General features: G+C 49.2%; 1 protein-coding gene across 1 annotated transcript; it reads left to right on the forward strand.

The window, feature by feature from the left end:
• The first annotated feature begins 826 nt into the window (after positions 1-826).
• Positions 827-2,172, forward strand: LOC119448999 (uncharacterized). The gene has a single exon (XM_037712199.2). The coding sequence runs from the start codon at positions 832-834 to the stop codon at positions 2,170-2,172; it is 1,341 nt and encodes a 446-aa protein (XP_037568127.2). The 5' UTR covers positions 827-831.
• The last annotated feature ends 8,625 nt before the right edge of the window (positions 2,173-10,797 follow it).

Genomic DNA, 10,797 nt, shown 5'->3' on the forward strand with positions numbered 1-10,797 from the left:
AAGCTAGAATCGAGATGCAATAGTACTGCGGAGCTTAAAAAAAGTACAGTGATCCAACACGGAAGTACAAGAGGCTGGAAATGCTGCACAACCAGGCAAAGGCCTCCATTCGAAGCCTTAAACAACGAGTTAAGTCTGGGCACCAAAAACTTGACTTCATGTCCAAGATGAAATTCCTAAATGAAGACCAAAAGAAAGTACTAACAAGAAAAAAATAGCAAAGGATGTGTTTGGTCTGAAAAAACAATCAGAACATCGCTGCAAATCAAGCATGCATGCGGTGCAGCTGGTTATGAACTTCTGCGATCATTATCGTATCCCTTGCCCTCAAACAGAACCTTGATCAGGAGGTTACAAAACAACCACTATCTTCAGGTATCCTCCATGAAGTGTTCGATGTGCTCAAACGCAAAGTGGAGGCAATGGAGGGTATTGAAAAGGATTGTGTCCTATTCATGGATGAAATGGAAATCGCTCAGGGGTGACCACTCACTGGACTACCTTTTTGGCAGCACGACACTGCCCGACACACCAGACAATGTAGCAAACCACGCCTTGGTGTTCATGGTGGGTAGGCTAAACAAACGCTATAAACAAGTGATTGCATACCACTTCACGGGCAGATCTGTTGATGGACGACTGCTGAAAGACGTTGTTTTCAACCTCATAGAAATGCTTCACAGCATATCGCTAAGAGTTCTTGTCCTAACAAGTGATATGGGGTCAGCCAACCGGGCTGTGTGGCAGTGGCTAGGGCTTTCTAGCCACCGAAACTCTGAAACAGTTAGCAGTGTCCCTCACCCTCACCTTGAAGGTAGGCTGCTGCATTTTATGGCGGACCCAGCACATGTTATAAAAAATCTTCGGGCTCAGCTTCTGCGGGTAAGCTGTTTCTACTTGAGCAATGAGACAGTGAACGAGCAGGGTCTTCCTGGCAACAAGGTCGACATCAAACATGTAGAGGAAGTACTCGAGCACGACTCCAATAATGACCTTAAGATAGCAAACGGCCTGACTGCAGTCCACGTGAGCACTCGACATTTTACCAAAATGAAGGTCAGCATTGCTGTACAGCTTTTTCGTGAAGCCCCTGCTGGAATTCGCTACCTAATCCTGAAAGGAAAGCTTCCAGCCGAGGCCGAAGCAACGGCTTGGTTTTTTGAGCTACTTTGGAGATGGTATAGCTTAATGTCATCACGTCATCCTGTGCTTGCTCTGAGCAAGATAGATGTCACCAAGTATAAAGAGGCGATAGCAACGCTTCACCTTGCCCAGCATACGCTGCGACATGTGAAGATGGGAACAGCACACTGGAAGCCGTCTCAGGCAGGCCTTCTGATTTCAACATCTGTTGTACTTGGCCTTGCAGAAGAATTTCTACGCCACCATGGGTACATGTATGTCCTGACCAGTCGATTAATCCAAGACTGCCTGGAAAACATCTTCTCAATCTTGCGGATGAAAAAGCCCACCCCAAGTGCATACGATGTCAAATTCGCTTTGAAGCTGGTTTGTGTAGGGCAGTTTCTACACACACCAAAGTCAACAAGCTACGACATTGATGGCAGCCTGCACCTCGCCGACCTTCTTGGTCCAACTCTACAAAAGCAGCTTGTGGAGTTTGGGGATGAGGAGGAGCATCTAGAGGACCTTGTTATTGAGAAAGTTTCATCAACTGAATGCGACATCCTCACCTACTTTGGAGGATTTCTTCTCAGGGCTGTAACGAAGGCAACAGGGAATTGTGAGCCATGCAGGAGAGTATTAGTTGGAGAAAATGAAAGCTACAATGCACTCATCAACTTAAAGGAGTACGTAAAGGGGGGTCGCAACTTAATCAGGCCCAGCAATGAAGTGATGACTGTCCTGGTTCACTTTGAGGAACATTTCAAGGCATTTGTCTCAGCTGATGCCATAGTGGACATGAAGGCTCCGTTCAGAACCATATCAAGGTTCCTGGCTGAAAATGTGGAGGTTAATCTTGAAGGAGTGTGTTGTTCTCACAAAGAAACAGTTGCAAAGTTGCTTTTGGAGAAGTATGTTAGCTCACGCTTGCGAATGCATTTTCGCCAACAAATGGCTCGATGTGTTGAGGCACATTCCAGCAAGACATGTGCTGGAGTAAACCTTTCATGGTCAAGCAAAATGTTCAAGAAAAAAACCTCCTTGTAGCCTGCTAGTTTCAATTCTGAAACAAGTGGCATAGTGCGGATACAGACTGTAGATTATCTGCTGGATGCAGCCATTGATAACTCTTTTACTACTTTGCATGGCATTGGTTATTAAATAAAATTTCGTAAAGTAGGCACTTGACAACTGTGCCACATATGCATGTTTTGCCTGATATGTAAAGCCGTCAGCCAAATAGTAGACCAAACAGGTCACTTTGTAAGTAGAGTCCTCCTGTTAGACGACTTCAATGTGCAACGCACTGCACACCTATCTGCTGTATTTATTGTGCATAGGCCACCACTGTTACATTCATTGTATATAAGCGTTTCCACATCTTTTTCTGCTGCTTGCTAATACAATTTTAACTGTCCTTTCTAATTTGCCTTATTCCTCACATTTTGTGTTAATGGTGTAGTTGGTAAGAAAGGCCTTCCTGCTGCAAGGATTACAGACCACAATGTTAATGTGCGAAGCTGCACCTTTATTGTTAATTACTGCCTGTTTCAAATATTTTATTGTATTTCTACTTGTTTTCAGTAATTGTGTCTATCCGCTGTATATATTCACATTGCCTTTTATTTCATTCACGTTTTGTATTCTTTTGTTGGACAGTAAGTGCCCAGTTGTGTGTGTATGTGTAGCCCTTCCTGCAACTATTGTAGATGGGGATGTGCACAAATAAAGTGATGTACCTTCAAATTACAGGTGACTTATGAATTATTCCTCAGTATGTGAACCATTTGTCTAGAATTTTATTTTGCTGGTCTAAAAAAAAGCTTGCCTGAGCAAAACATGATGCATGCTTTAGTTCTTGAATATACGAAGAACATTTGCATTATCGCAGTCAAGGGCTCAAAAAACACGGTGTTCGCTCCATTACAGGCATGGGGGAAGAACACGCACCTGTACTTGCTTCAGTTCCTGCATTCTAAGTTACTAAGTTATCTAGTCAGGTGCAGTTATTACCATCGTGCAAACAAACAGGGGTTGGTGCACACATGCAAGCAGATGTAGCACACATTCAATTGTTTTTTTTCTTGCTGGAATTGCAACCAAGCGAGCATGACTCTGGAGAAAAACAAAACATGCACTTCTGAAACTGCACACGGTAATGTGTTTGTAAATAGCATTCGTTGCGTCATGACATCGAGTTATCCAAGTCAAAGTGAAAGTTTTCTTTCAACGATCTTGCTTGCTGTAAAGTAACAGCTGTGCAGCGTCGTATTAGGCAATAGCAAGTTTGACTAAGGGTCATGAACTCTTGTTACCTCGTGCACTTTTCCAAACTTTTGTCCAGTTACTGTTATTCAGGTTTTCTCTATTATGCCATAATTGACAGCACATGTAACAGATTTCTGCCTAAGTAAATCAGCATGGACTGCGACACTGTTAACTTAATCTTGGAACATTTTTTGTCTGCTTGTGTAGCCGGTGAAGAAACTGCTACAGGAATTCAAAGTGCTGGTATACATGACCATCTTGCACAGACCTATGAGCAGCCCAGTGTGCGGATGATGAGGATTGCTTGGCTAATTATGGCGTTTTGTTCTGCTTGACAGACAATTTAAATCAAGGTCTTTTACAGTGTGAATATGCTACTTGCTAATTCGCTTTTAATTAGCCTGCCTATTTTGGTTTATTTGTTGTTGTTTTTTTGTGCATGGCGGTAGTTGTGAGGGTTTATATCGTAAACCAGCCTTTCTGCAGGAATCACAGATGGGAAATTATGACAATGTGCACGATTCGAGGGATGTAGATTCTAATGATCAATGCTTTTATTGCGATAGCAATTATATGGACACTCCGAAGCAGATTTCTGCCGTCGGCGTCGCCGTCGTCGTCGCCGTCGCCGTTGCCGTGAGGTTCCGTATGACGTTAATGGAGATGAAATCGTCGCCGCGCGTCGCCGAACGCTGTATGCGCGAGTGAAAGGGCGCGAGGGACGCGCTCTTTCACGGGGAGTGAACCCACGGCGGAGAACAAACGCGCGTTCTGCGCCGTGCTTCCTTAAGGGCTGCAGAAGTAGGCGTCTCTTTCCTCATTTACAATCACCATATATGTAGAGTAAACGCGCCTTCTTCCGACGCGCGAAAGGCGGTGGGGGGGGGGGGTGAGGAGGGGGAGGGAAGGGAGGTGACGTTTAGCTGTGGCACCAAGTGCCTATTTATATCAGAGGCTCCTGCAACAGTCGGCAACGCCGCACGCATTTTGTGCGAACGCGGGCAAAACGCCGACGGCGTCGACAATAGTTCTGCGTGTTGCCGGTGCTACTGCATGTCCAAGTTTATACAGCTGATAAAGCTACTATCATTACTCCGTATAGCTCTCTACAAATTTGCTATCGCAATTGATGCTTCGCCTTTCAGGTGAAACTGCGACCACATTTTTGAATGCTTCCTCAGTTATGGGAGCTAGAGCACTGCACGGGCTCGGGTTTACCCGAAAGCCCGGGCCCGGCCCGGCCCGTGGGCCGGGCCGGGCCGCGTAGAGCAGTTTTGTAGCGTTAGCTACACTGGCCTAGCCAAGCCCGTTTCGCGCGGCACATCAAGAGCCGTGCTGCGCATGCGCAAGGGTCAGTGATGTCACACGGCATGCGCACCGGAGCCACCGGAGCCGGCACCTGTCGCGCACTCCGCCGCCGCCGCGCGCGGATCACCGGCGCCGGTCTGCGCATTCCAGAGGAGTGACGTCGTAGCCGTGGTAGACGCACTGGCGCCGGCGCGCGCTCGCTGTGCAGTCGCCGTCTGACACTGCGCTGGAGCCGCTGCGCTTCTGACTGGCGTTTTCCAGTGTGGTATAGCCATGGAGAAGGAGAGCGCAAATGCTGCTCAACAGTGCAGAAGAACGGAGAAGCTTGACTCATAAGAATAATCTTAAGAATAATCTTAAGAATAAGCTAAGAATAATCAGCTGAACCTTTGCTAACGCTACGTATATCCTGGCATAGCCGAGCTAAGCCACTGCAACTTTTTTTTCACGGGCTCGGGCACGGCGTGTGCTTTTTGACCCGGGCCCGGGCCGGGCTCAGGTTTTTTGACGCGGGCCCGGGCCGGGCTCGGGCCTAAGGTAAAGGGGTGGCGGGCCGGGCCGGGCGGGTAACGTAGATTATTTCCGGGCCCGGGCCGGGCCCGGGTCTCACCAAAAAAGTTTTGATCGGGCTCGGGCGGGCCGCCCAACGTAAAAACGGGCCCGGGCCGGGCTCGGGCTGAAAAAATCGGCCCGTGCAGTGCTCTAATGGGAACCATTTGCCTGGCATTACTTCAATCTTGCGGCATAAAAAAAGTTGTCGCAGTTTCACCTGAAGGGCGAGGCATCAATTGCGATAGCAAATTTGTAGAGAGCTATACGGAGTAATGATAGTAGCTTTATCAGCTGTATAAACTTGGACATGCAGCAGCACCGGCAACATGCAGAACTGTTGTCGACGCCGTTGGCGTTTTGCCCGCGTTCGCTCAAAATGCGTGCAGCGTTGGTGACTGTTGCCGGAGCCTCTGATATAAATAGGCACTTGGTGCCGCAGCTAAACGTCGCCTCCCTTCCCTCCCCCTTTTCCCTCCCCCACGGCCTTTCGCGCGTCGGAAGAAGGCGCGTTTGCTCTACCATATAGAGGAGGCTATGGCTCTACATATATGGTGATTGTAAAGAAGGAAAGAGACGCCTACTTCTGCAGCCCTTAAGGGAGCACGGCGCAGAACGCGCGTTTGTTCTCCGCCGTGCGTTCACTCCCCGTGAAAGCGCGCGTCCCTCGCGCACTTTCACTCGCACATGCAGCGTTCGGCACGCGGCGACGATTTCATCTCCATTGACGTCATACGGACCCTCACGGCGACGGCGACGGCGACGCCGACGGCAGAAATCTGCTTTTGAGTGTCCATATAATGGCTATCGCAATAAAACTATCAGACGTAACGTGATGCAATTGAGGCCGAAGAAACGGCAGTTCCCACTTTTATGGGCTTGCAACAAATTCATATCGGCACTTGCTTCAGTTACTGCGTAATTACAGTTAAGCACGAGCGTTGGCAACGTTCAAACAAATGAGGTTGGTGCACGTGTGCGAGGACCTAACAGACGTCCTGTGTCCTGTACGTGTCCTTTTTATTAGTGGCACGAGCATTGAGCGACACTTGTTTCTTCAGCAGGCACTCCCGGTTCACCTGCTGAGATGACCAGGGACGAAATTCAGAAAAAAATAGTACAGTACAAAATTCATGAATTTCATTACAGATATGATATCAGAGCATAAGTTTATATAGTTACAAGTTGAGTTACTGAAGTGTCTGAAATAATTAGAAATCACTGTTTACCGCACACCAATGCGCATAGCACCAACACCGAGATGCGAGTGTTACTAAGAGAAACCAAGGTCAAAGATTAGGGTCGGCTACCATTTTTTTTGTGCCCTTTTACAACGTTCAGTAACCTATTAGCCCAGTAACATGTACTTAAGATTTAACACACTGTATAGCACGGATATTTTTTTCCTTCTTTCCTGTACTCAATTACATACAACTGCGGAGAAGAAACAAGACATGGGCTTCGGAAACTGCATATCGTCATGTCCGCTTGAATGAACAGCATGAGCTAGCTATCGTGAAACTGAGCAATCGGGTCAAGATAGCGGTGAAAGTTTTCTTTCAAGGTCGGTTTTGCTTGCTTATCGCACTAGGTAAAAATGCGACGTAAGGGCCATACACGTGTTGGCGTGAATGCTAGTGTGCGTGGTTTGCGCTCCGCTGGTAGGGAGCCTACATGCAAGCGCTGTTCTAAAACAGCGCTTGCATGTAGGCTCCCTATCCGCTGGACTGTCTCCTGCCGGCGATTAGGTGCTAAGCGCATGCAAAAAGAGCTGAAGGGGCTAGGTCATGGGACACACTCTCTGAGACTGCGCATTAGTTTGCATTGGGTGTGTGGGACTGTCACTGTTCACAGTAGCGACGACATGAAAGCTAAACAGACTCTGCGGATCCCATTGAATACCGATGCGGATGCCGAACAGAAGACTCGCTGCAGCGAACGAATGAGCTGCGGCCAGACTTCGCCGAGAACGCAGCCTTCCTACCTTCCATCATTGCCGTTTTGAAGTTAAATTGGAGCCACGCGCTGACAATCGGACTCCGGTAATAGCAGTACCATCTCGGAACGTTTCCGAGTGGGCAAATTAGCGGGAGTTCTGCGTGGCAAAATAATGAAGTAGTTCAAGCGCTCCTGAACCTTCGCTGAGAATCAAAATGGCTGCCCGCCAAATTTAGCGGCCACTTTTACCTCACGGTGGTTCTTCCGCCAGATTTGGCTGTGGCCTGCGGCGATTTCGCCAGAGATGTCACCATCCTAAAAACGCGGTACATGAAGGCTCCCTAAAATCGGCCGCAGGGGGCCTATGGAAGTGTCCTCTCTTATCCATGTATGCTACTGTGATGATTATGTGTGGGCGCAGGTCAGCCAGACGCACAAGAAGGCAACCAGAGACAAAAAGAGACGTATTTATGACACGAACGGCACATGGGACGAATACGGGAACACGAACTATACAGATAAACTGGGTTAACTGTCACTATACAGATAACTGGGTTAACTGTCACTGGCGAGCACTCACAGTTCTAATCAGGAGTCCGGCCTCGTGGGGACGGCTCGGCGGACTTGGCTCTGACGGCGGTGGGTATACGGGTGGCGGTTGAAGTTCAGGATGGCTCCAGGACGTAGCCTGGTTCCGGAGCGTTAGCTCTGGGTCGTAGCCCGAGCTCAGCACCGTATTGGTGGGATGAGTGCCGGGGCGAAGCCCAGCACAGCAGTGGGTGAAAGCCGGGGCGGCGCCCGGTTTGCGGAACAGGACCAGGACTCCGGGACGTAGCCCGAGTCTGGAACACGGCAGCAGTCGTGCGAGCGGGGACGAGGCCCAGCTCCGCAGGACCCGCGTCGGTGGTAGAAGCCGGGGCGGCGCCCGGTTTGTGGAACAGGACCAGGGGGCTCTGGGTCGTGGCCCGAGCCCGGCAGCACGGCAGCGGTCGTGCGAGCGGGGACGAGGCCTAGCTCAACAGGACCCGCGACGATGGTAGAAGCCGGGGCGGCGCCCGGTTCGCAGTGCAGGACCGGGATGCCGGGACGTGGGCCGGCGTTCGGTCCGCTCCATCTCGCTGCACTGCCCATTCTGTCAGCCTGGCTGCCCCGTCGTTCCAGATGGTCTCTCCCGGCACGCGCGCCGTCCACGTGCTCCAGCGACGCTAAATCCCGCGCTTTTCGGCCCCGCACGCCGAACACAAGCACGGAAAAGCCCGCGCATTTCAAATATCGGTTCCGCACACCGCTCACAAATATTAAGTTGTCGTCCTCCTACCACAGCTACTCTATGGTACTTGTTCGCTCGCGCGCTCGTCCTGCGCATATTCTGTGTTATTTTTCGGGTATATCGATATAAGTGCGACTTGTGGCATTCAGTGTGTTGCGTGACGGCGAGTAGCACTTGGAGCATTGACTGTTTTCATTACGTTTACTCGTCAACGGTGTTTTTCAAATCTGGGAGCCTAACAAGAGCTCCCAGATTTGCTCTGCTCACTTCATCCAAGGTAGGTTACTACGTGGAGTAGCCGGACTGCTATAATGCTGAATAATAAAAGTGCTACTGCACGATTGTTCTGGCCGTATGTCGTGTAACTCACGCGAGAGCAGCTCGACTCTCGCCCCGAGTTTGCCCGCTCGTCCAGTTTCTTGACTCGGCGTGGATTGCCATGCTACGAACATGAGTTAAAATTATTGTTTAGCGGGTGCCATGCTGCCGCCGCTTTATTTTAATGTTTTTTTTGTATCTGGGGTACAAGTGCACTTCTGCAGCTTTACTACCTAGGTACATGTGCGCATTGGTTTATCATGTTTAACGTCCCAAATCGACTCAGGCTATGACGGACGCCGCAGTGGAGGGCTCCGGATAATTTCGACCACCTGTGGTTCTTTAACGTGCACTGACATCGCACAGTACGCGGACCTTTAGCATTTCGCCTCGATCGAAATGCGACAGCCGGGGCCCAAACAGCGTCTTTCGGGTCAGCAACCGGGCACCGTAACCGCAAAGCCACCGCGGCGGCATGTGAGCATTCGTATCAGTATCGCAGAGCAGGATCGCAGAAAAGTTAGCGATTTCCGTGCATGCATGTAGGAAGTTTCGGCCACATTCTAAAATCATTTACGAATTAACGGAGGCCAATTATGGAATGTAATCTCGTGCCCAACACTACAGGTTTCATTTTGTTAGAAGTATGGTAAATTCGTGAGCATTTAAGTTAGTCCCATTTCAGTCGACCTAGGCTTCTTGCACTAAATGACTTTTGAGAATGTACAGTTATTTGTGAATGCATATTGAAAAGCAGAAACAAGGCATATGACGCAGAAGACACGTACATGTACACATGCACAGCTTACCACTTCATCCTCCATCTTGCAGCAATAAAAGCGCCATTGCGAAACGCAAAAATGCCCGTGTGCTTGTGTTGTAGAGCACGTTAAAGAACCCCAGGTGGCCAAAATTAATCCGGAACCCTCCACTACGGCGAGCCTCATAATCAGAACTGGTTTTGGCACGTAAAACCCCAGAAAGAAGAAAAAAGTGCCATTTTCTAGTTTTTCGAGGAAAAAAGTTTTTCTAGTTTTCGGCAGTACCATTAGCTGCCTTGAAGACAACAGTCTGCGTTCATTGCATGTCCTCACTAAGATGCTCCGCTTGTTGCTCCGGGGTTGTAACTGAGGGAAGGTGTTTGGAGACCGGCGAAAACGTCCAGCGGATCGGGCAGCTCTCTGCCTCCAAACATCAGCTTTGGCGATACCGATTTTTTGCTTCGGTGCTAAGCGCCTTAAAGTAGTCGCTCGTCATCTCGACAATATTCACGATGTAGAATCAGCTCATCACAGATTCCACCAAGCAGTGCAAACATCGACACGCCGGCCTCACGTCGCGCATGCCTTCAAACAACATAGCCGGAAGTGCTTCTAGCTCTCCTGCCGGAAGTTCCGACGGGGCAACCAATAAGCGGCAAGCGAGGTTTGTTTGTAAACACTCGCCAACGGGACGTAGCGTGCGCGCGCGCGCTCTCACGTTACGTCGGACTATAAACGGCCCTTTAGCGTTGATGCGATATGCAGCACGAAGGTCACTTCGCTCGTTGCTACAGCCGCGCTTCCTCACTCCACGTTTCGAGAGCGAGTTTCCGTGCTCATCGAATGAGATGTGTTAATGTTTGCTTGTGCGCGCATGACACCATGCTTGTCAATTTAGTTAGTAAGCGAATGTCTACAAGTTCATACGGCGGATAAAACTACCATCCCTAGTTCGTCTAGGAATTTGCTATCGCAATCGATGCTTCACCTGAGAATTATTTTCGCATGTCGCCCCCATCGAAACGATAAAAGAAATTGTAATAAGGAAGATGTCTAGGAAGAATGAAAACTTAGACAAAATTTTGAGCAAGTCATCATCATCAGCATCATTTAGCGGCCTTGTGCTAAAAATGGATTTTTCTAGCCGTGGCGTGGTGAAGTTGTCTAAAAAACAAAAAAAAAAGAGTAAGTTGCCGCACGGCTGTAGAGCGTTCTCTGATTGAGTGGCGGAGCATTTGCTACTGACGGCGGTGTTAGTCT

The sequence above is a fragment of the Dermacentor silvarum genome, chromosome 4, assembly GCF_013339745.2.
Source record: "Dermacentor silvarum isolate Dsil-2018 chromosome 4, BIME_Dsil_1.4, whole genome shotgun sequence".
Taxonomy (NCBI): Eukaryota; Metazoa; Arthropoda; class Arachnida; order Ixodida; family Ixodidae; genus Dermacentor; species Dermacentor silvarum.